The following is a 26,988-nucleotide window of genomic DNA, read 5'->3' as shown; positions in this document are numbered from 1 at the left end:
ACTACACATATCCACATGTCAACAAGCAAATGTTGGAAAGTCTTGGCCAACTTCCCTTACAAGTTGAAGTAACCCAAACAGTTTTGGATCAAGCAAGAAATTGGTTACATGAGCAGGCAGCACCACAAGTACAGGCAGCAACAGAAGTACAAGCAACAGAACAAGTACAGGCAGCAACAGAACAGGAGTATTAGAAGTTGCACATGGAATGCAGAATGAAGTTGCACATGGAATGGAAATTGTTATTTTTTGTCAAGTTTTCAGCAGAAAATGGCGATTCAGTAACAGGAACAGAGATGGAAAGAAGGGATGAAGATTTGCCACTACTCCGACGCTTAGATCTTGAAGAACTCTCCATGAAAAACAACTGAGTTCAACAAATACCCAAGAACCCTAAAAAGAAACCCAGAATGTTCAAGAACTTGGAGGAGAGAGAGAGATCCGAATACAACTGGTAAAAAAAATGCGAATGTTGTTTAGCATAAATTACAAAAAAAGATGATTTTAACCCAGATCTAGAGGAGAGAGAGTGAAACCCACATTATTTAGGGTTTGAACAGATCTAGAGGAGAGAGAGAGAGAGAGCAAAACCCAGAATGTTGAAGAACTTGGAGGAGAGAGAGAGATCTGAAAATGATTTTAACAACCGAATTTATGTTGCGTATTGATAATAACGAAAATGAAAGATGATTTTTTACCCAGATCTTTTACGGTTTTAACAAGTCTAGAGGAGAGAGAGAGTGAGAGACCCAGAATGTTCAAGAACTTGGAGGAGAGAGATAGAGATCTGAAAAAGAAGTTGGAAGATGGAGGGAAGATTAGGGGGATTAGGGGGTTTTAATTAGGGCTCGTTTTATTAAATGGGGTAGGTGAGGGTAATGTTGGGATTAAATGTTAGGTTGGGATTAAAGGTTGGGGACTACAAGGGGACCAATAGCGACTAACAATGATTGCAAACTTACCTTATGTAGAAAAAGTAAGAGTGTAACAATTAAAAAGAAACGGTCTAAAAAGAAAACCGTAACAATTAAAAAGAAACGGAGGTAGTATTATTTTTTGTTAAATTGTTTATCATAAGAGATAATTAATAATAATAATTTTTAAAGGGCAAATTTTAATAATTATTATTTCATAATAAATATTGAGGGGTAGTATTTATGGTCGGGGTAATATTTATGTTATAACTCGTCAAATTTTAAGTCTAATAAGGCCAAATAAGTTCCAATTAGGTCCAATAAGGTCTAATAAGTTTCAATCAGGTCCAATAAGGTCTAATAAATTTCAATCAGGTCCAATAAGGTCTAACAAGTTTCAATTAGGTCAATAAGTTTCAATCAGGTCTAATAAGTTCCAATAAGGTTCAATTAGGTCCAATAAGTTAAATCAGGTCTAATAAGTTCAGTTTAGATCCAATAAGTTCAATTCAGGTCCAATAAATTCAATCCAAATAAGTTCTAGGTTATTCAGGTGAAGAGAACGCACCCTTAACATGAGTCATGAACCCATAATATAAAATTCCATCAATTGAAATTGCAATATTGAATGCTATTTACAGTTCAAGTCATAGAATATACTACATGATATTTACATCTTCTTCACTCCCTTGGCCTTGATTGTTTTTGACACAACATTATTGGGTATATTCATGGAAATCACAACTCTTTTACATCATCTGTTAATGTACTAAACATATACTTCATGTAGAACCCAAAGCTGAGCACCAGTATAACACAAACAAGCAGCCTCTTAAAATTTTCTGGCCTTATTAGCTCGTTAAAGAGGCTTGTTTTACCAACAACTTGTTTTGGCCTTGGTATGAATTCACATTTATCTTTTCCTCCCTCATCTTTCTTAGGATATTCACACTTCTCCATCTTCTCCTCCTGTTGTTGTTGCGGTTGAGGAGGCCGCGTTGGTGGAACCTCTTGTTGCGGTTGAGGCATTGGTGGTGGAACCTCTTGTCGCGGTTGAGGCATTGGTGGTGGAAGCTCTTGTTGCGGGGGTTGAGGCAGAGGCAAAGGCAGAGCTTGAGGGGTGATCACTTTTGGTTGCCTAATGTAAAGAATGCCACCCTCAAACTTAGCAGTGATCTCTTTGGTGTCACAGTTGGATGGAACACCAAATTCCTTGTTAAAACGTCTCCATTTGTTCTCACCAATTGGACGTTCTCCACTTATCTTTAGAATGCGTGATGTAGTTAATTGAACTCTTAATTGCTCCTTTCTGTATCCTGCAATTTTGTTTCGTTTTATCATTGGAAAAATTGTGTTAGTTTAGTTTCATATTGAACAAACAGTTGGTCTCGTGTGAGACTGTTTGATTCACTTGCCAATGTATAACTTTTTGAGTTGTAGAGTATCTCGCTAAATTTTGAAGTACTTTTGTATGACTTTTCAATCAATTGTTACGTGTCATTTTAGTACGTAATATCGATGGAAATGCTCATAGATTTATATGTAATTCTCTAGAGGATGTATCACGTTAATTCCCGTGATCAAGTAACTTCGTTCATCCTATCCTTTCAAACAAAAACTTCATCGGAAATGAGTTTATTTAGAGTAACTTTTTATCTACTTTTATAAAAAAATTCCTTTTTTTTGAGCTGTTTGATACAAGCTTACATCTTTGTTTGACCGGGTTAAACCTATTTCGGATAAGAATGTAAGAACACGTAGAACATGTACGTGCAGGGTTTATTCCCTCCGTCCCATAATATAATGCTTGTTTCTTTTTTACACGGTCTCCAAAAAGTAACTTTGACCTTCAATGTCTTCAATTCCGCATTAATAAAAAAATATAAAAAGTTGATATTATGAAACTACACATTGAGACGAATCTAACAAGATCCCACATGAATATGTTTTTTTATATGTACAAATGAGAATATTCGGTCAAAGATTTTAAAGTTTGACCCACCAAAAATGAAGTATGCACTATATTATGAGACGGAGGGTGTGTTATTTACCAGGGAGATAAACGAGGATGGTGTCGCTTCCTTCTTCAGTAACTAAATCAGATGGAGGATCGTAATCTTCATAAACGCGGTTAGAATTAACAGATTTGGCCATGTTTCTTGCTCTTATTGCTTCTAAACAAGATTAGATGAAGTATTAGTTTGTATCTGTTTAAGATGGAAAATTATGTGTGATTAAGCAGTGTATATATATGCATGAAATTGCCTTTCAAAGTGGATATTCCTATGCTTCATGAAAAGTTGAAAACAAGTATGTGTGATCTTTATGACGAGGAAAAGGAAATTCTTTGTCTTTCTCGTACTCCTTTTGTCATCCAGACTTTTGGTGTAAGAATCACTTCATTATTAAGTTGCTTAAGAAAGCAAGGTTCACATAGGCAAATTACACATTTTAGTAGCAAAGTAGAACGTAATAAGAAAATATTCAAATTGATCTATTGCATGAATGATTAGTATAAATATTAGTACTAAACATATATGATTAAAATTGCTAAGAATTATGGTTGAAATTTTGAATCAAATTGAGACATTCCGTTCAAAGTATAACAAATAGTAGTACCAAACAAATATTAAGATTAATTTTTTTTGGATATATGATCGAGCAGTCTAGTTTAAAGATGTCATATCATAAATATTTTATTTAAGGGTAGGATAATACCCTTACTACGTTGTGGTTTTTAGTTAGAGTTCAAGACAAATCAACCAACTTATGTCACTAGTATGACAAATCACTTAAGATACAATGCATCATTATTATTATTATTATTATTATTATTATTATTATTATTATTATTATTGTCATTATTATTATTATTGTTGTTATTATTATTATTGTTGTTATTATTATTATTATTATTATTATTATTATTATTATTATTATTATTATTATTATTATTATTATTATCAACGTTTTTTTTTGGCAAATGAGATTGAATGAAAGAGGATTTTTGTAAGAATAACCTAATGAAAAACTCTTTTGCAAAGAAAAACCATACATAAAATACGATTGTTACTACATTAATTAGTAAACAACAATAGAAAACCCCCAATTAAGCAATTAAATTCCCAATTGATTCCACAAGTAGTAAATAGTAAACAAGAAAACACCCAACTTTCCACAAACCTAGTAAAAACAAACCTCAAGAGTTAAAACATCATGAGCGGTTCTTGGTTCACGTAGTATGGGCGATTGGATAGGGCTCCAAACATACAGGGGCCCCGAAATATATTTATATCAATTGTTTGAAAGAAAGACGACAACAAAGCATGTGGATCAGTGGTAAAATGGTGAGGGAAGGGTGACAAGAACGTGGGTTATATATATTCTTGGTAGGAGCAAAATTCATTTAACTTTTGTTGTTTCAACTTGTGTTGATTAAAAATACTAATGTATTAGTGTCTAGTGAAGATGAATCTTCATCCTCCTATATTTTAAAATTGCAACTTACCAATAATATTTACTCTTAAACTTGAATTGAACAAACTTTGACGGAGAAGTTGAAGGGATGGGTGAATTTAACTTTCATTACAACGATTTACTCTTATATTTTTTATGAACTACATGTGAAAGGGTTAATTTTAAAAGAGTGTATAGGACCTCCGTTATGTTTACCCCAACCCTGGTCATGACAAGTTTGTTCAATCAAGTATTGTTGTCCCAATATCTTTAGAAGATTGACCACCATCAACGCTTAAACTCCACACTTCCCTGCAAAATGTGAGCACCAACACCAACATCAACGCTTGAATCTGCTTTGATAATGAAGGAGAAGTTTCTGGGCATAGAAACAAGAGACTTTAACTATGGCAATGATTCATCTTGTAAGATCAACATGATCCTCCATCAACAAGAGCATCTGAACTACTCCGAAAAAATCCTTCTGTCTTTATTTACTTGCTATATTTCCTTTTTAAGAGTCAAAGTTAATCAACTTTGACTGATTGTTTTGAAATGTTTTATAGGTAAAAATATATACGTATGGTGTTGTTATCCCTCCCAACTTGTAGATTTATCATATATCAAACTTTTATAGTTTTCACTTAGATGAAATAAGAGATATTCACATCAAAATAACGCTTTGAAGACTGTGCAAAAGCAAATGATATTGTCTCTACCTCGACTTTAAATGTCTTGCTAGAAAAGCATTCTATTGATCCTCATATCAGATCCTTGAGAAAAGAAGTCACTCCATAAATTATATACATTACACTACACAAAATTGGCTATTTACATCGATATACTGCATCCAAATAATAAAAATATGAAGAAAATAAAAGCATTCAACTCAAAGTGACTGAGACTTTACAACTGACATAGTATAATATCACTGAAAATGGTAAACAGAAGTCTCTTTCTCCACTCGATTGGAGATGATAGCAGAGAGCCAATTCAAGCTTGATTGTTTGAATCCTTGATGTCACACTTGCATATAAAGCTCAATTTTGCCCAATCAAACAGGAAAAGACTCCCAATATGATACTAGGTCATAGATGCAGCCATACAGGAAACATTCCACACTGTCAGATTTCAGAATCCGCCTCCAAAACAACCAACTAGTAATAATATGGCAGGCTGGCAGCTCTTTGGAGTTTGGAGCCACTCATCTACCAAGAGAATGTAATGGTCTTTATCAGTACCAAAACATATCATTGCCAAAAGCATCTGAGTAATACTCGTTGTAATTCAGGCAGCTCCAAAACCGCGCAAGGCCAAACTCCCCATGCTTGGGAGACTTTAGATAAGTCGAATGCAATTCTTTTAGATTTTGGTCAAAAATTTTCTTTATCGATAGAGCCTGCAAAATGCAGCAGAATTAGGATTATACACTCATTCCATCATCTTCTGAAAGACATTCTAGAGATAGTTGCAAAAGAAATTTGGCCAAATCCAGCAAGAAAGGTTGACCATCAGAAGGAGAAAAATTGCATGAATTGCTTCTGATTCAAGAAGAAACAGACTAGAAGAACCAGAATAATGATCAACAAATTCCATCATTAAGGAGGTGGTATTGCTGGAACCTCGAACTGATTAGGGGTAAATTGGTAATGAAGTCAATAGATGAGCTAAGTAGCTGATACAGGGAGACTGCTCTCAAGTCTTACCTGAGAAACGTTCATCTGTGACATGTTGTCCATCAAACCCTGGTTTCCACATCCAACATCTCCTGAACCTTTAACAAGGCATGATCGAAAATCTAGGGCACACTGCAAAATTCTCTCAATGTTGCTCGATATGGACAGAGTTTCCTCAGACAGGAAGCATCTGTAACAGGAAAAACATGTCATCTGAAAGTTGCAAACAGTATGAGAAAGCTTCTTGAGCACGCTCACCGCAGAGGAAAAGTAAGAACCTTAAAGTGACAACTCTTACATGCTAACGCAAAAGTATTATAATGAATTAACTATTAGAGTGAAGGCAAGTAATTATAATGCTTTTTAAAAACCTCTGTTAACTATTATAATGCTATTTATTTTTAAGACGGATTAGAAGATAACAGAGTGTAAATAACTTGAGCCAGCGAATAGGAGATTTGTAATGGTGCGTGCATTTCAGTATAGATTGGAGGTGAGAAGTCTTAAAGAAAGTGGGCCATATTATAAAAAAAAAAGGTGATCTAAGTGGCATACTGATAAAATAACTATTATGTCCAGAACTAAAACTAGCACAGAAGTTTTGCTTACATGCGCAATGAATCTGTCAGGTAGGCCATATGCACAGATTCTAAATCCATCATATCTTTAACCTGCAAAATAAATCCAGAGGTGAGGCAGAGAGAGAGGAACATGGAAATTGGAATAGATAAGGGGCATGATATTAAAGTGGACCAAGGTCTAAGAGGCATGAGAAATTCTAGACAAGAACAACAAAGACTTATAGCACTGACTTAAACCTTGTGCTTAAGGGAGAAGCAAAATTTGCACCAGGATACATCTGATAACTGCGAAAGCACATATTGCTGCAATGTGGATACAAAATGATTAACCTGATGCCTGAAACACGTCAGCAAACTGGATGTTATAATTATGCAGAGTCACGTCAGATGCCACATCACAATCATTACCATAAGTTACTTTTATTTAGATGTGGAAAGTAATTGCAAGTTGACCTATAATAGTATTGGTCATAAAACAAAAGAAAAAGGGAGATATACTCGTGATATTGGGATAATGTATAGAATAGGCTTACATAAGGCTACCAAGTGATGTTTTTTTTTATCCAGTTTCTCCTTGTATCTTATGGTTCTTAAGTTTCAGAACATATAAGCATATGGTGTAACACATGGTCCACAACATCGTAAACCACATAAAAGAAGCAGTCATCCAGGACAGAGCCACTTTGAACCAATAGTTTAGTGTTATTCCTCTTATATGTGCCAGTTAACCGAAATGAATTGTCACATCAAAATCCTTCCTTGTCAGATTAATGCTTAATTGCTTACTACTTACTAGCATCATAGCACGTGCTGAGAGGAAGAAAAAAAATGAGGGAAATGGGAAATTAACACAAAACTACCCTTATAAGAGGCTGTTACTTTTATTTAAAACAAGATGATTAAATCCACTCATGACTCTTTATTCACATCCACACAGCCACCTATATCTTTTTTCTTCTAAATTGTTGCGCTTAAGAGTACTTTTCAAAATAAAGGCTGAAAGGCTCCACCTAAAAGGTGCTCCTTTGAATTTGAATAATCCACTTAGGAAAGGTATATAGTTATGAATTCATTACTAAAAGTTCCTGAGAAATGAGAATAGATAACTGAGTGAATACTGACACTTGTAAGTGGTTCCAATAATTTTTTTTATTTAGGGTTTTTAGTCCCTGAGAAATGAGAATATGAATTCATTACTAAAAGTTCCAATAAAAGTTCCTGAGAAATGAGAATAGATAACACCTCACTACATTGTGGTTTTTAGTTAAAAGTTCAAGACAACATCAAGTGTCTTGTGTAACAACTTCCAATGTATTCCCAGGTGGCCTTCTTTCTTGCAACATGTTCAGCTTACACATATCCTTACAAGACATCACATCCAAGAATATAATCTTATTAGGTTCATAGCATTCACTTCCTTCGAAGTTTATGGAAAAGAGAATGATATCCCTAATAGCACAGGCCAGTCACTTCCAGGTAGAACTATATTCAAAATCATCACCCCTGACAACAAACGCCAACCCTGTCCCCCCCCCCCCTTCCCCCAACCCCCCATAGGAAAGTGTGTGTAAAAGAAGGGAAAAGGAAGCGAGCCCATCAACTACTAGCAGCAGTACTAAAACCAACAGGAGAAACCTACATGGAGATACTAAGAAGTATATTCGATTCAGATAAAAGTATACTAAAGAAAAAGCATGCTAATCAAAGAGGCCAACACAGAAAAAGGCTTATAGGTGGAGTTTTCCAGGACATTTCAATTGGCTAAACTACCTCAATTTCAAGATGCAATTAAAGTTGGTCCTTGCCAGCTGATGCTGCACACCAACTTCACTGATTACAAGCTTAAAATCCTGCATATATAAGCAACAAAATACACAATCAGCCAAGTAAGTGATGCAATGTAGGAGATCAGAATCGCTGTGCTGGTCAACGGATCACAAGCATCTCTACATCACATCAACAACTAGTCAACTACATATCACAAACCAGACACTAGATAAATCACATATCACAGTGGTCAGACTTCTTATGCTTATTATCAAGTATTCAAGTCACATTTCTAATCATGCCCGCAACAAAAAAAATTAGCTATCTTTCACAAGAACACCAGATAGACTCCTAAAAGCCCAAAATCAACAGCTTAAAAAAGGTGGCAACATTGGATCAGCTGTGATGAAAAGATGCTTCAAAAGGGGATAGGAGACTACATAGATCAATAATTTGGAAGGGGGAAGTAGCCTAATCTATGATAATTGGATTCTTGCTCCAGTGAAGGTATGGAGTCAACACCAAGTTTGTATTTCTTTTAAATAAAATTTATCTAGTCCACCTTATCACCACATACTAAAGGCTTCGATAGAAAAAAAAAACTAAAAAAATAAAGAAATAAAATGGAAGCTTAAAAGATCTCTACCTTCAGAGAGGACCACACATCAGTCAAAGACAGGACAGCGAACTTGAGTTGAATGAGATAAGTAAATATCTGAGCATATATTCCCAATGCAGTTGAGGTCAGCACGATAGTGACTGGCCAATCCACTCTGTAGCCAAGCCCTATAAAATCAAATGAATGGAGCCCTGCAATGCGCAAGTTAAGGACTTCAGAGACTGATGAACAAATACCAGCCACTCATGAAATATGCGTATCCAATTACTAAAACACTGAGGTGAAAGAACAAAGCCAAAGGATTGAGATGTAGGAGAATTACCAAGTGTAGTAGTTGGAAAGGGAGCCCTATTTTGTGATTTCACATAAACATATAAGCGATCTTTATTATGATCTCTCTCACATGAAGACCTCTGGATTGATGACTCAAGTAGACCTTGAATTTCTGGAATCTTCTGATCTGCCTCCGTAAAATACCATTTCTGCTTAATATGGAATATATAGTATATAAGATGCCAGCACAAAATGAACAAATGTTGGTTAATCAATCTTATTATAGAGGGAAGAAAGGAAAACACAAGACGCACATGATGCCAAAGGGATGTAACAAACAAATCCGCCCAGTCTGCTATTTCCATAAAATGATATCGTCGCAAAGCATGAAAATGCTCCTTCAGATCGAAACCTCCTTCTAGTAATTTAATACTCAGCCTGCTTACATAGATATATCTAGCATAGTGAAGGAAAAGCACAAATTCAATACAAAGATTTTTATTCTTTCAATTTTGTTCTTGCATGTGAGATCGTGGACAGTGAACTCAAGATCATACAGAATCAGAAGTTCCAAGATCTAATCAAATGTGAGGAAAATATTTTAGATGATAATAAAATGATACTTCTGAAACTATATTATAAGGGATACTGTAACATAATCTCTTGCATCAGGCCTTTGTCAATGATAAAATCAAGTGGCATTTCGAACATGGCCCCTTTGCCATGCTCATGCTCATGCTCTCTATTAGTACCATTGTCTACTCTGTGAGAGCCACGAAGCAAGACTTGCCAACCACTCCCTCCACAGGCATGCTCCGGACAGACATCAGTATTTCTCTTTGAGTTCAAAGAAGCAGCACGATGGTCCAAATGATCCTTATCCGATCGAACATCATCTCCCTTCACTGTCCTTCCACAGCCATCCATATTCCCAACTGGTGAAGTTTCAATATTAGTAGAGGCAAGGTGTTCATGTTCGAGATGATGCCCTTGGTCAACAATTGACCTGCTCTCATAAATCTTAAGAGGGTCAGTGGCAGAAGAAAAGTCAAAGCAGGGGAGACTATTGCTAATTTTGGAAGAGTTATCTCTAGGTTCATTTACATCATGGATGAAAGCATTTCTGGTCAACATGGGGTTCATACTGAGAACATTGCTGGAGTATCTAGCATTCCATGATTGGATAAGATATGAACTTGATGAGTCATGACCCTGACGTACGTTGTGCATCAACATACACTCAGTTGTAGGTTGCTTGCTAATATGTGGTATGTTCATATACTCATCACTGTCACTAAATCGCGAAAATCTGTCATCCCTGTAACTTTGGTCAATGTTTAAAGGATTTCCATCAAGACCTCCTACAGGCCATCCTAAAGGAGGCACTTCATCTGCATATAGAATCTCAGATATACAAGGTCTCGATAGCTCCACTAGCTCTGCGCAAGAAGCATCATTTTTCCTGATAAATGTTTCCCCATAGCAAGGATTTATGGAGTCATTGCACACAGTGGATGATTGCTTAACTTGAGGAACCTCTTCCAAAGCTTTGCCAGAGGAGAGGTTAAAAAAGTACAAAGAAGATAGACAATCTGGTTTGGACAATGCTAAACTATCATGAAGGTCAAGAGGTTGTGCAGCATCATTTTGCTCATCTGAAGCATCAATTGACGAACATTCAGAAGACTCCAGAGGATCCAGTGCATAAGAGAATTCCTCCTCCATGCTAGAGACCTCTGAATCCCTGCATTAGAAAGACCTGAATCTCAGGAAAGATTGAAGAGAAAGAATATTCTATTAAACAATCAACAAAATCTACAGCCAGTGAGATACTAAAAACAGAATACAATTCCCCCAAAAAATGTAGTGATTAATGCTACTTTGTCCAATTTAACTTAAATTCACACCCTAGTTCGAGCAAGGCCAACTTAAAATTTTCTGGCTCTGCCCACAAGTCATTCAATTACTCTATTTTTATTTTATTTTAATTTTTTTTTTTTTGGGGGGGGGGGGGTGGGGGTGGGTGGGTTTGAGGAAGAAGTAGAGCCAACGAACTGTTATCAGCAGAAATGCATGACAATATGGAGCTCCAGAAACATTTGGTTAGCCATAAAGGATAAGAAAGGAGGGGGTGGGTGGGGTTGAGGAAGAAGTAGAGCCAACGAACTGTTATCAGCAGAAATGCATGACAATATGGAACTCCAGGACCATTTGGTTAGCTATAGCCTATAAGGGATAAGAAATGAACTCTAAAAGCGGAAATGAAGTATACAAACCCCCCCCCCCATTTCCTTAATGTGTCTGGTTGAGCATATACATCCCCTATTCCCCCCTCTTCAATTCATCTCAATTTCTGTCATCCCTTCCCCATGGCACCCCACCATTCTCTACAGCTTGACTCATCACCTCAACCTCAGGCCCATCGCAAGGATATCCTAGTCAGTCAGCTATTGCGACCTACTGCAAATCCACCACTAGTATCAATTTTTGTAGATCACCCTTGAACTTCACTTTTGGTGGTCCAATGGGGCTACTACCGAGAATCCCCCCACACACACCAAAAGTTAAGATCAGCTAAGTATGCGGAAAACCAGCCTTTCGCTTTAATTAAATATACTTGCTATTTTCCTCTCTCCTCTTCTGGTAGTCGTCCGCCGCAGGTGGAGTGGTGTGTTTCTAGAGGTCATAGAATTTGGAATTTCGGGCTGTAGGGTTCGAATTATAATGTGGTGGGTTTATTAAAGGGTTGTCAATATCTCGTGTGGTGAGTTTTTCTTCACTGTCGAGTTTGTCAGTGGCTGTACTTAAAATTTGGGTGGGGCTGATGCAGGGGGGAACTCTTGGTTCGGACGGGGATTGGATTTTGGGGTTCGGTGGTGGAGAGGGTATGGTTACGAAGACAGTTGAAGGTGGTGACTGGGGTTCATTTGGGTGGAAGTGAATTTATGGTGGTTGGGTTAGGGTTAGGGAGGTTTTTGGTAATTGTCGGTGGTCGTGGTGCAAGGTAGGTGACAGCAGTGGTGTCGGTGTCTCTGATGGTGTAGCCGGCGATGGTTGGTCTGGGCGGTGATGTAGACACGCAGGTAAATGGTAGTAGTAGCAGTGAGGGTGTAAGGCGTAGTGGGGAAGATAGGTAGAGGAGTTTGGGGTAACTCATGAGGAAAGGGAACTGAAAAAAAGCTCAGCCATACGCATACAAAAGAGTACAAAAAGAACAACTCCCTTGCTCTCTCTTGAAACCCTCTAAAGTCTAAACAAACAACCCCTCATGGAAGTAGAACCAAATAATAATTTCTCATTAGATGCCACAATAACAAGCACAAATAAAACTTGTCTGTTTGTAGAAAGAAGATGAGAATTCAGAGATATAGTAAGAGACAAAGAGAGGGTTACTCATTTAAGTCTCTTTTCTCTGCAGCCAAAGAAAAATCCAATGTCTCAGAAGAATATTGAGCATCTATATTTCCTTCACTATAACTTGTGTCATGCAAAACTACCTGCAAATAAAATTCCAAAGAAACAAAGTGAAAATGAATGCAACAATTACAAGGAAGTCATAAGCTCATAATGCAGCAAAATGGTGTATATTTGAAAACTATGTATGCCTTTTTTATGTTCTACATAAAACTTAATTTTCATCTAGAGGGCATCTTGTCCCTCCCTCTTAATTTGTTTCTCTTCCCCTTAATAAAAGTCTTCTTCCATCTAAGAAATATATATATATATATATATATATATATATATATATATATATATATATATATATATATATATATATATATATATATATATTACGTAACATATTTGTAGGGTCTTAATGTCACTGTTGATAGGCACCCCCACCAGTAGCTGAATAGATAGTAGGTTATTGTTGGTGCTGGTGGTGGTCAATAGTGTTGCTAAAACAGGTGGTGGTGTATGCTTATTTAAACATAAGTATTAGTGAAATCATAGCATCAGAATCGAGTTAAAAAGCATTAACATCATTTGTGAAACCCAACGAAAAATATTCAGATAAGGGAAAACATTAGAATTTCCTAGAAGCACCACGTGAACGAATTAGTAGAACTACCTACATCCAGCAAAATAACTTAGTAAAAGACTAAAAGTAATTAAAGTAGAGACTAGAGAGGTACAAGCTGTACAACAAAGAAAGGATAAATATACCTCAAGCTAAAACACCTGACCCTCAAATTAAACTTGTACTATTATGAATAAAAGAGATCTACACAAACAGAATTTTGGCAAAGCAACTCAGGTAAAAAGGTACTGCAATAACAGAATAAAACCCCAAATTCATCTCAAACTGAACCAACTACCCTGCATATATAAAAACATTGAAGATCGCAGATTCTTTTTCACAAGAACATTTGTGATGATGCATGAGATAGGAGAATTTCAGTATTCATCTTTATCGCAAGATAGCAATTAGCAAGCCCCTTTGTCACCCTCCCTTGGGTATGAGAGATGGTAATTCATATTAGGCACCGGACCTTTCAGACTAGACAAAAACAACCACAGGAAAGGAGTGAAACATCATACAACAGAGAATCATTTAGTATTTTCTTGCACAAAAGACTGTCCGCATAACTCCATTCATGGAAAATGAAAGACTGCAATGGCCCAAGTCAACAAAAAAAACATACATTACTAAATTATAATATAGTTTAAATGATTGGACTCATGGAAAGTACAATACATGGGTGATAGATGAAATCATGACAAATTCACAAATGATAACCAGCTATAGCAAAGAAGATTACCTGACGAAACTTGATGTCTAAAGTGTCCACAAATTTATCAAGTTTCTCATGCATCTTGCTGTAGAAATTCTTCCTCGAGTGTACAATGGCTTCTATTTTTCCTTTGTTAAAACTTAATGGAGAACTGAAAAGTTCACTACTGCAGAAACCCCTTGAGAATGGAAGGATATCTTCAAATGTATCTTCTCCGGCATGAACATAATTGCAAAGTCGAAGCAATTTCATTACCATTTGCAGTTGCTGGCCTGCTCTCAGCAATGGAACCAAGACATTGCTAAGAAAACAAGGAATAGCAACGCCATCTTGCTCCTGAAAGTAATGCCAAAAATGCATCATTCAACCAGAATGTTCCAATCAGATATCGAACTAAACATTATGATATCTGAGATTATTACCCTAACAGATGCCAATGGGAAGTCAATAGGGATGCCAGCTTTACCATGTGAGTAAGGTGGAGGATCTGCTGAATATTCTACTACAAACTCGCCATACGGGTCACTAATCTTGGCCTCATAAATCCATGATCTAATAAATCTACAGTATGGTTCAAGTGACTGCAGAAAAAGGAACTTGAGCAGACTGCAGTGAGCCGGATCGACAACCTGTGGAGGTCATTCATGATTAGTAAATACTAAGGGAACATAACTATGATTAAAAATCCATCCAAATGGAGCAAAGAACAACCTATAGAAGTAAGCCAGCATTTGAAAAAAATAGGATTAGGAAAAAGAGAGAGACATCTCAATCATTGTTCTTCAGTTTTTTTTTTCATTTAATTGTCTATTAATAATAATTCGCAGTTGCGACCGCATTCACGGGATCGGTTGCAATGACGCAAAAGCAGCTAGTAACGGAAGAATGGAACAACTCGCGGTTAACACGGCATGAACATTTTTAAAAGAGCACATAAACAGATTTTCAACCTCAACTTGGAAGTTTTGTAGTTAAACAAGTATTCCTTCAACATAATACGACCAAACCTATCATATGCTTGGGTTTTACATATAGTGAATGAATAATTACTTAAAACATGAGTCTTTTATCCTATTAATCATATTAATACACTCTATTCATATACATTACACAAGTTGAAAGCCCACGTCACGTTCTTCTCCCTTCATTTGTGTGTGCACATTGTTTCTTCTAGTTGCAATGTATATTTTTCCTTTCTCTTTTTTGGTCAATTGTGATAACTATACTTCCGTTACTTATCGGTGATAAGTACGGAAGTAAGTACGTAACAAGAGAAAAAAAAAGTTATAACGCCACTCGTCTTTGTTACATGATGGACATTGCGGTGAGAAGCCGAGAAAGGCCGTGATTTTCATCACGGCGAAACTGCAGAATGGCATTTCGCAGAACAGCAAGTTCAAAATAGGTTACATAACAAGCGTTATGTAATGGAACAGCAAAGTTTTTATTCCATACAACAGATAACAAAATCACCCTTCAGACAACTGTTCTATCTAGATAATGCAACACACAGAGACAAGATAAAAGTGTGGTAGGCAGGATAGTTGAATGCATCTCAATAAAAGAAAATATAATTTGATGGTTCTAAGGACACAACCACTGATTTTGATCTTATACTATGGCATGTCAAGCACTTCTAGAACACTCTAGTTTTCTTTTTTCCACCAATATAGAAATGGTCCCCACTATATGCAGAAAATCAAGGAACATTGAGGTGGAGTGCAAGAATTCCAGGATTACCTTCAGTTGTCTATACAGATAAGTGAGCAAATTCCCTCCCCTAAAAAAGTTTTGGATCTCTGTATTTGCTTTGGCAATCGCATCCTCAAACGAAGTCACTGAGAAGCAACGAGCTGAATCACTTAAATGGCAAAGATGCCCAAGCACCTCAATTTGGGTCCTCAATTCTTTAGTGTGCAGATAAGTCTCCAGGAGGGTAACTTCAGAATGTGAGATATTTGTGAAACTACCTTGTCGTAAAGCTTCCAACGCTGATTTGACATCATTAAAGGAACGCCTCAAATTCACTGACGTATTTAATGTATCCAATGCACATAAATATCCTTCCAACACTGTTCTGACAGCAACTGCAAATGCCTGATTCACAAGACTTTGTGAAGGATAAACCACATCATTAGCTTCATTAGCATCATTGATAAGCTCCCCTGCTGATCCAGGTTTTGCTTGTCCTTTCTCCATCATACCTCCAGCACAACTTGAATTGGTAAAATAATCCACAAACTTGTGGAGAAGAATAACCAGGGAGCCAGAAAAGCCAATAGATTTCAGCATCTTTCCCAAAGCACATGTGCTCAAAGACCTATTCCAAAGAGTAGGAATTCGATGACCAGATCGGTCTGCAGGATCCTCACATAGTAATGCTGAGAGCTGCTCAATACTTACAACTGCTGACTGCACACCTTGCAATGCATTCATCACCAAACGCACCAAGCTTGCCTCCTGACAAACATAGCTTTAATGAGCGGCCAAGAATCCAATGCAAACAGCAAAACAATTCTACTTCACATAAAATGCTGCTACTTATTTGGAGATTTAGATTTCAAAACTTATAAAACATTAACTAAGTAGGCAACGAAATTGATTCGCAACATTCCAACATTTCGTTACTAATTCAACCCACAATTGACGCACAAACAAATTACATGATTAACATACCCATATAAAACCAGTCTCTGAACACATCACCAAAATGGTGCACCCAATTAATTCACTCAAACTCTAAAGGCCACAACTTTCCACTAAATATAAACAACACGATATAATAGAACAGACCTAAAACAACAATTTCCAAACTTAACAGATAAATTCGGATAATTATAAAGTGAATCTTTAACAAATTATAAGATTCATGTACCTAAAAGTGTGCTGTACTTTGTACATCATAGCTTACAAGAGCTAAAATTTAAACCAGTACAAATTAAACAACAGAAAACCTGGAGAAGAGAAGAAATTCTTACAGAAACGGACGAAATATCATAGAGACATCCATGAAAGGAAGCAGAATTTAAGGGGGGAGAAATCGACGGGCCACTCTCGGAAGGAACAGACTCCCAAGGTTTAGGAGGAAGCCATGGATCTTCTAGCTTCAACTTTTGAAGCAATGATTCTTCAAATTGCAAATCCACTGCCATTTTTTAACCCAAAATCACGATCAAAAAACTCGAAATTAGGGTTTTGTACTGTTTAATTCAGCTCGGAATTATACATTATGCAGAAGATTACAGAACCTAAACACATTCGAAATTCCGCCGGATTTCGACGTTGAATTACTTCCGGTACCGGAAAATGAATTTGAGGAGAGAGAAAATTGTCACCGGCGAAATTCTGATAGTCGGAGAAATGAGGAGAGAGAAAAAGGGCGGGGAAAAGTGAATGTGTGTGTGTGTTTCAAAAGCTGGTAGCATAGACAGGCTCACAACCCATATGCGTTTAGCCCATACATCAAAAGTTTAGCCCATATGTCAAAAGTTTAGCCCACATGTACAAAACGATCTTTAGATTTGGAGACCTACTTAAAATAGTACTCCTTCTGTTTCAAAATATAAGGCACGCACGATGTTCGAGGTCGAACTTTGATCATTAATTGCTTTCAAGACGAATCCAGCGGCATAATTTTTATAATATTTTGTTTATCGTATTATGAGAGATATTTGTGTCAAAGCAAATATTCGTAGGGCGTGAATGCTTTATATTTTGAAACAGAGGGAGTACTATAAATTTCCAAAATACCTTGTTTGTTTTAGTTTGGGTTGTATTTGCATTTGGATGTACTTCCTCCTTTGATTAATGTACGATTTCTCGATGTAAAAAAAATAAAAATGAAGAGGATCTTGACTATAGTTGTTTTAGCCATATATCCAAAAGATTTTGTTGTATGTTGATAAATTATGTTTGTCTACCAAGTTGTAGTTTGAGAGTTTAGATCAAGGGAGGAATACATGTTTTATTTGTTAGCTATCCACCATATTCTTCTCCATATATCATTTATGTCACCAAGTAAAGGAATTGAAAAGGGAGCAGCAGGTGATGTTGAATAATTTAGAGTATTTGGTTGATTGATTTCATGAAACGTATAACTTGAATTACATGGTTATGGTGTCGTTGTTCAAGTTACGTTAAGTATACACATAGATTGTTTATGGTAGAGTAAACAATGAAGAAATCGTAAGGAGTGGCAGGTTATTGCACACGACTCGCAACAACAGCCACAGCTCGCGACAAACCGAGAAATGCAGGAGGATGAACAGACCTGGGCAGACCCTTGGTCGCGACTCGCGACCACTGTCGCGACTCGCGACAGGCTCGCTCGCGACTCGCGAGCTCTGTCGCGAGCCGCGACAGGAGCCTGTTTCTTCTCGGTTTTGTACGCGATGAACGGTTTGGACGGTTTATTTGTATGCGTGTATAAGTGGGACTTTGTACCACAGATGAAGGTCTCTCTAAAAAAGCACTCTCTCTCAAGTTTGAGAACATTGATCATCAAACACAAAATCATAAAAACTTATTCTCATTTTTAACAAGATTCATACGAGCGTGACTCTTGTTGTTCTTCTTTGTATCTCGAATTTGAATTCCGTGCAACCCGTGCTTCGTATAGGGTCGGAATATCACTTTTGGGAAAGTGTCTACACACGCCTAGAAGATTCGTTTCATAGTATTCATCTTCTTCACCCTTTGTCTAGTTCTAACAATCCAAAAGTGATATTTTTGAAGATGGCTACGGTACGTGAAATGACTTCGAATTTTCAGAAACTTGAAAAGTTTGAGGGTGTGGGATTCCGTAGATGGCAAAAGAAGATGCATTTCTTCTCACTTCTCTTTCGGTGGCATATGTTTTGAGTACTCCAAAACCCGAGTTTGTGGAAGATGAAACTTTGGAGGCCTCAAGGAGAAGGAACAAGTGGGAGAATGACGATTATATATGCCGTGGTCATATTTTAAACGGTATGTCTGACACTTTATTTGATGTTTATCAATTCTATAATCCGCTAAAATGCTTTGGGATGACCTTGAGTCAAAATACATGGCCGAAGATGCATCTAGTAAGAAGTTCTTAGTTAGTAATTTCAATAACTTTAAGATGAATGAAACAAGGCCTGTGATGGACAATTCCATGAAATTCAAAGGATTTTAGGAAGTTTTAAACAACACAATATTAGTATGGATGAAACATTTATTGTATCTTCAATAATAGACAAATTACCACCAAGTTGGAAGGATGTTAGAAATACTCTTAAACATAGGAAAGATGATATAAATGTGGAACAATTGGGTGCTCATCTTCGGATTGAAGAGGGCATTCGGGTTCAAGATGGACAAAAGGAGGTAAATCCTAATTCTTCTACCATTAACATGGTGGAGGATGGAAAGTTCAAAGACTCAAATCCTAAGAAGAGGGCTAATAATTTCACCAAAGGCAACAACTTTAAGAAGCCTAAGAATGGTGGAGGTGTTCAACAACGTGGTTGTTGGGAGTGTGGCAAGCCCGGAACTTCAAAAAGGATTGCTTCCTATGGAAGAGGAAAATGAACAAAAAGAATGAGCAAGGTGGAGGGAAAGGCGAGTCTAGCCAATCCCAAGCCAAACAAGGTACTTGTCACAACTTTCATGTAATTCAAGTTTGAATTATATGTGTATGATTTCTGAAATCTTTTGTGTACAGGATGATTGTTCATGGTATATCGATTCAGGAGCTTCAAGGCATGTGTGCAAGGAGCGGTCTTCATTCAAAACCTTCAAGGAGGTGGACAATGGAGAAGTTCTATACATGGGGAATGACTCTACAGCTCAAGTTCTTGGTGTAGGACAAGTAGAGTTGGTCTTTAGTTCCGGCAAATCTCTAGTGTTAAGAGATGTTGTATTTGCTCCGGAACTTAGGCGTAATCTAGTGTCAGGAGCTATCTTGAATCGAATAGGTTTTAAAATGGTCTTTGAGTCGGACAAATTTATATTATCTAAGGGTGGTTTGTTTGTTGGACTTGGTTATTTGTGTAATGGTATGTTTAAACTCAGCATTTCAAATGCTTTAGTAACAATGTGTGTGTTATTAATGATAATTCTTCTCTTTGGCATTTAAGACTTGGTCATGTTAATTATAGAAAATTATATTCTATGGCTAAGGATGATTTAATTCCTGCTTTTGATCCAAGTATTGAGAAGTGTAGAACATGCATGCTTACCAAAAAATTGCTTGATTTGGTACATAGTGATCTTGTGTGATTTTCATAGTACACCTTCTTTAGGAAACAAAAAATATATAGTAACATTTATTGATGATCATTCACGATTTGTTATGTATATCTATTGTCTACTAAAGATGAAGCCCTAGAAAAATTTGAGATCTATAAAAATGAAGTAGAATTGCAACTAAGTGACAAGGTTAAACGGTTTAGAACCGATAGAGGTGGTGAATTTCATAATCCTAGTTATTTCCAAGCTTTAGGAATTAACATGAAACAACCGCGGCTTATACACCACAACAAAATGGTGTAGCGGAAAGAAAAAATAGAACTTTACAAGAAATGGTAAATTCTATGTTATCCTACTCGGGTTTGAGTGATGGTTTTTGGGGTGAAGCGGTTTTAACGCTTGTTACATCTTGAATCGTGTTCCTATGAAAAAGAACAAAGTTACCCCTTATGAATTATGGTACAAAAGAAAACCAAATCTAAGTTACATTAGAGTTTGGGGATGTAGGGCAATAGTGAAAGTGCCGGAACCTAAACGTAAAAAGTTAGGTGAAAGAGGAGTTGAATGCATCTTTATAGGATATGCTTCTCATAGCAAATCCTATAGGTTCTATGTTATAGAACAAAACGACTTTTGGTCGGTTCACACTATTGTGGAGTCAAAGATGCAATTTTTGATGAAAAATATATTCATCGGTTCCTAGACCAAATGAATAACTCCAAGTACCGAAATTCAAGAAATTGATCAAACTATGATCAAGAGTTAGATGAACAAATTCTAGATGAAAATGTTGCATCTACATCAACTCAACCAAGGAGAAGTAAAGGGTTAGGAAGAGAAATCTTTTGGCCGATTTTCATGTATATTTGGTTGAAGGATCAAGAGATAGTGTTTTGACTAAATTTCCATATGTCTATAATGTGGAAGGGGATCCTTTAACATATGATGAGGCCATGCAATCTCAAGATGCTTCATTTTGGAAGAAGCTATTGATGATGAAATGGACTCAATCATGGGGAATAACACATGGGTTTTAGCGGACCTACCTCCTAAATGTAAACCAATAGGGTGCAAATGGATTTTCAAGAAGAAAATGAAAATCGATGGAACTATTGACAAGTTCAAAGCCCGGTTAGTGGCACAAGGCTTTTCTCAAAAGCGGGTATCGATTATTTCGATACATATGCACCTGTAGCTCGAATCTCCACTATAAGATTATTGATTGCTTGCAGCAATTCATAATCTTGTGATCCATCAAATGGATGTCAAGACTGCGTTCTTGTATGGAGAATTAGATGAGGAGGTTTACATGAGACAACCGGTTGGATTTGTTGTCAAAGGTCAAGAACAAAAGTTTGCAAACTAATTAGATCTTTGTATGGGCTAAAACAAGCACCTAAGCAATGGCATCAAAAATTTGATGAGGTAGTGTTGTCTAACGGATTCAAATTGAACAATTCAGACAAGTGTGTATATAGCAAATTTGATGACAATGGTCATGGTGTGATGATTTGCTTATATGTAGATGACATGCTAATTTTTGGAACTGATTTATCCCAAGTTGAATGGACTAAATCTTTTCTATCGTCTAAGTTCTCAATGAAAGATTTGGGGGAGGCGGATGTCATTCTAGGAATTAGAATTAAAAAAAGCAAAGGTAAATTGAGTTTGTCTCAATCTCACTACATGAAAAGGTTCTTAAGAAATTCGATGTTAGTGGTTGCTCTTTTGTGTCAACTCCAATGGACCCTAGTGAGAAATTAATGCCTAATGTAGGTAGTGTTGTATCTCAACTTGAGTATTCAAGGGTGATTGGATGTTTGATGTATGCTATGACGAGTACTAGGCCGGATATCGCATTTGCGGTAGGCAAACTTAGTAGGTATACTAGTAATCCTAGTGTACAACATTGGCAAGCTATTCGTCGTGTTTAAGGTATTTAGGAAAAACCAAGGACTATGGTTTATCCTACAGTGGATATCCTTCGGTTTTAGAAGGGTATTCGGATGCAAGTTGGATCTCTAAAAAGAAGATCACTCTTCTACAAGTGGATGGGTATTTCTGCTTGGGGGAGATGCTATATCTTGGGTTTCCAAGAAACAAACTTGCATAGCGAATTCCTCCATGACTTCGGAATTCATTGCTTTGTCTTCCACAAGCAAAGAGGCAGAGTGGTTGAAGAATCTCATGATTGAGATTCCTTTGTTGCCAAAACCGATATCGCCATAGCGATTCATTGTGATAACGATGTGCTTTGGCAAGGGCATATAGTCAAGTCTATAATGGTAAGTCAAGACACATTGGTGTACGGCATAGCTACATCCAAGGACTTATCAAGGATAGTGTAATCACTGTTGACTATGTACGTACAACGTATAATCTAGCGGATTGTTTTCAAAGGCCTTGGCTAGAGATAATGTAAAGAGGATGGCAATCGGTTTAGGATTGGAGCCCCTCGAGAATCACGAATGAGGAATCTTAACTTAACGCCCAATATGACGTTGGGTCTTAAGTTCAATAAGATTAATTTCTTCATTTAGATGATTGTAGAACTTTTATTCATCCTAAGTTTATAGTTCTATCACTGTGTTGTATAAGGAGGTTGTATATTAATAGGTCTCTTGTTTATGCTTTTCACAATAGCATGTATTTTAGAGATCTACCTATGTAAGTGTGAAGTTTAGCCGCTTCAAAGAGCTAGTGGGGCATAGCTTTGATACACTTATGAAAAGATATGGACACAAGGCTTTATGTGTCGGTTTATAATGAGTTTAAGTAAATTTTTCTTGTGTGTATAGTATCTTCGGGTTTCCATTATGTATTGAAATTGGTTCAATCGTTATCGACACCAATTGGATACGGATACTTGGAATGTGTACTCTTACTATAATGTTCAAGTTTTATAACTTTCATTTACGCATGAGATGTTTGTTTTGATGGTGTTTAGTGCTTATTATCTTTTAGAATACTCTAAATGGGGGGATTGTTGAATAATTTAGAGTATTTGGTTGATTGATTTCATGAAACGTATAACTTGAATTACATGGTTATGGTGTCGTTGTTCAAGTTACGTTAATATACACATAGATTGTTTATGGTAGAGTAAAATGAAGAAATCGTAAGGGTGGAGGTTATTGCACACGACTCGCAACAACACCCAGCTCGCGACAAACCGAGAAATGCAGGAGGATGAACAGACCTGGGCAGACCCTTGGTCGCGACTCGCGGCCACTGTCGCGACTCGCGACAGGCTCGCTCGCGACTCGCGAGCTCTGTCGCGGCTCGCGACAGGAGCCTGTTTCTTCGGTTTTGTACGCGATGAACGGTTTGGACGGTTTATTTGTATGCGTGTATAAGTGGGACTTTGTACCACAGATGAAGGCATATAGTTTCAGAATATTATTCTCTCTAAAAAAGCACTCTCTCTCAAGTTTGAGAACATTGATCATCAAACACAAAATCATAAAAACTTATTCTCATTTTAATCAAAAATACGAGCGTGACTCTTGTTGTTCTTCTTGTATCTCGAATTTGAATTCTGTGCAACCCGGTGCTTCGTATAGGGTCGGAATATCACTTTTGGGAATGTGTCTACACACGCCTAGAAGATTCGTTATTCATAGTATTCATCTTCTTCACCCTTTATCTAGTTCTAACAGGTGATAGCCTAGTGGTGCTGGCATCACCTCTAATCCCATAAATCCTACGATTGAGTCTCACCCCTTATAAGGAGGGATCCCCAATTTTCCCCTACTTGTAATGAATTTCATCTTACCTTATAAAAAAATTAAAGAAATTGAAAAATTAGCCTACTTATTAATTAAGAATGTGCCTGAAATGCAACCATGTAAACTTCATGATCTCTTGCAAAAGTATGTGATATTGTGATGTTCTTGAAATAAGGAGGTCATATGTCCTCTTTTGCCAACAATCTAAACATTTTTTTTTTGAATAGTAAAATTAATTCATTAATAAAAAAGTCATACGACATCTACATAAGCAATCGAATCAAACAAATACATAAGTTGAATCAAACAAAAATTTCCTTCATAAAAACTACGATCGTCAAACAAATCTTGCAATGTGGAACATCTCCCGCTTATATCGCTGGAAATACAGCCTTGTTGGGAGACAATCTAACGATCCCTTGTAGTCGTGAGGATGATTTCCGTCGGATTCATCTGACAGTATTCGAAAAATTGATAACCTTTGTGATCCCCATAATTCTTCACCAACAAATAATTTCACGGCAATCCATTAGATCTAGTATCCCGGATTGTAACCTGTAGAAATTCTCCCTCTAAAAGAGGAGAAAAACCCTGTCTTTCGAAGGAGGTCGAAAAACCTTGTCTTTCGAAGGAGATCGTTTGGATTTATGAAAGCCCTGTCTTTCGAAGGAGGTCGAAAAACCCTGTCTTTCGAAGGAGGTCGAAAAACCATGTCTTTCGAAGGAGATCGTTTGGATTTATGAAGGAGGCCAACAATCTAAACATAATTCTAAATGATTGGTGTAAACGAGACAATTTGGATTTATGAAAGCCTTAACTTTTCCATATATTGCACTTTTTTTTTTTAAGAGAGAACACAATTAACTTTACTAAAGTTTGTTTCATAACACGGAAAAAGCATTACTCCCATAAGATTGATTTTTGCATTAGGGCAAGAAAGTAAAAATTTTCAATATCATGACATCTTATATTAATTGAATGAACCCTATCATTATAATTTATTCACACATCAATTTTGATGAGACAAGAAGATTGCTACATTTATAGTCATGATGAAACTTGAAAAAGAAAAGTACTAGACCAACTAATTTTACATGAAAGGAGTGTGTTACAAATATAATAAAAATAAGATGTTGATAAAGATCTCCTTGTATCAATAAGATGTTTATATGTAAGATTTTTTTTTTTTGATAATTTGGGACTTTTTATTAAGCATCTGGATAGCCAGTTTTAAAGAACTGACTCCAGCTATCAATTACATGAAAATGGGCAGCATCAACTCTTTCAGAATGAAAGGCAACTACAATAGGAATACATTCAAGCCAAGCAATGAACTCGTCTCTTTGAGTGAGACCTTGTTTTGCCAAATGATCTGCCACCATATTCGATTCGCCCCCCTTATATATGATTTCTATGCTTTGCCCCTCTTTCATTACATTTTAAATGAAGTTAATTTGAAAGGTGAGAGTCCACGACCCCTTACTTTCTCCATTGCACCATTTTACTACATTTGCCAAATCTGATTCCACGATTAGATGACTGTTACGGGTGCTTTCCATGGATAACGAGATTCTGATTGCCCTATGAATTGCAAGCACCTTTGCATGATTAATCTCCATTAGTGGGATAGGATTTAAGAATAGACATAGAAATTTTCCATGTTGATCACGGAGCACACCACCTATGGGCGACTTTAATTCATTCATTTTTAGGGAGGCATCCACATTCCATTTGAGAGATGGAAATGTGGGAGGGGACCATGCTCTAGAGCCTTGATTATTTCCGAATGCTTGGGAGGAAGAGGTTATGTTTATATGTAAGAATTACATGATATTTTAAAGAATGTTTTGCCTTTGTCATGACGAGGTAGATTTCAATCTCTAAACTAGGGGCCTGTTCTCCCCAGCTTATTTTCAGTTCAGTTCAGTTCAGTTCAGCTCTCTTCAGTTCAGTTCAGTTCAGTTCAGCGCTCTTCAGTTCAGTTCAGATCAGTTCAGTTCAGCTCCATTCTCTTATAACCATTTTGTTAAATATTATTATTATTATTATTATTATTATTATTATTATTATCATTATTATTATGATTATTATTATTATTATTTAAATATATATCATTACTATTAAGTATTATTATTATTATTATTTTATTATTTTATATTATTATTATTATTATTATTATTATTATTATTATTTTGTTGTTGTTGTTGTTGTTGTTTTGTTGTTGTTGTTGTTTTTGTTGTTGTTGTTGTTGTTGTTGTTGTTGTGTTGTTGTTTCTATATATTATTTTGTTTATTATAGATTTACTCATTATTATTACTATTATTATTAGGAGAAACATGATTTAGGTCAAAGCACAAATAAACCCACTTTTTTTAGCCCATAAACCAATCAAATCGCGTCAAGACGGTTTATGATGTACTTTTTGCGGTCCAACCCAATCATTATTTTTATTACTAAATATTTTTATATTATTAAATCTAATTATTAAAATAATAATATTAATTTACTTATTAGATATTATTGTTATTATATATCATCATCAAGTATTAATATATTAATACAAATAATATAAATTAATTATTATTAATTATTATTAATTATCATTATTATCATTAATTATTACTATTATTATTATTAATAATTTATGATTATTATTTATTTATAACTATCATTTAAAAATATCCAAAATACTATTATTATTATTATTCATTATTATTACTTATCATTATAATTATGATTTAATATTCATATTATTCTTGTTTAAAATATTATTTATATATTTATTACATTCAGTTTAATTTAATTTAATTCAATTCAATTCAATTCAATTCAATTCAATTCAATTCAATTCAGTTCAGTTCAGTTCAGTTCAGTTCAGTTCAGTTCAGCTCTGATAAGTTCAGTTCAGTTCAGTTCAGCTCTGATAAGTTCAGTTCAGTTCAGCTGTTTTATGCCGAAGAGAACAGGCCCTAGGAGTCTATGACATACTATTTAGTATAATATATGAGAGTAATGACTGAGTACATT

At 36.1% G+C, this 26,988-nt stretch overlaps 2 protein-coding genes across 2 annotated transcripts; both read right to left on the bottom strand.

The window, feature by feature from the left end:
• Window positions 1-1,484: 1,484 nt before the first annotated feature.
• On the bottom strand, window positions 1,485-3,118 carry LOC104899899 (uncharacterized). Its single transcript, XM_010687191.4, has 2 exons — window positions 2,966-3,118; window positions 1,485-2,230 (listed from the first exon to the last, which is right to left on the bottom strand). The coding sequence occupies exons 1-2, from the start codon at window positions 3,066-3,068 to the stop codon at window positions 1,653-1,655; spliced, it is 681 nt and encodes a 226-aa protein (XP_010685493.1). The 5' UTR covers window positions 3,069-3,118; the 3' UTR covers window positions 1,485-1,652.
• Window positions 3,119-5,144: 2,026 nt separating this feature from the next.
• LOC104899898 (uncharacterized) lies at window positions 5,145-17,458 on the bottom strand. The gene is made up of 15 exons (XM_048647816.2): window positions 17,271-17,458; window positions 17,001-17,167; window positions 15,763-16,482; window positions 14,445-14,651; window positions 14,050-14,358; window positions 12,680-12,783; window positions 9,936-11,030; window positions 9,601-9,742; window positions 9,336-9,495; window positions 9,041-9,204; window positions 8,398-8,477; window positions 6,865-6,964; window positions 6,656-6,717; window positions 6,077-6,236; window positions 5,145-5,769 (listed from the first exon to the last, which is right to left on the bottom strand). The coding sequence occupies exons 1-15, from the start codon at window positions 17,278-17,280 to the stop codon at window positions 5,605-5,607; spliced, it is 3,645 nt and encodes a 1,214-aa protein (XP_048503773.1). The 5' UTR covers window positions 17,281-17,458; the 3' UTR covers window positions 5,145-5,604.
• Window positions 17,459-26,988: the final 9,530 nt, after the last annotated feature.

This window comes from Beta vulgaris, chromosome 7 (genome assembly GCF_026745355.1).
Source record: "Beta vulgaris subsp. vulgaris cultivar EL10 chromosome 7, EL10.2, whole genome shotgun sequence".
In the NCBI taxonomy this organism is placed as follows: domain Eukaryota; kingdom Viridiplantae; phylum Streptophyta; class Magnoliopsida; order Caryophyllales; family Amaranthaceae; genus Beta; species Beta vulgaris.
The sequence above is the reverse complement of the archived record's forward strand: the minus strand, read 5'-3'. Positions and strand labels throughout refer to the sequence as shown.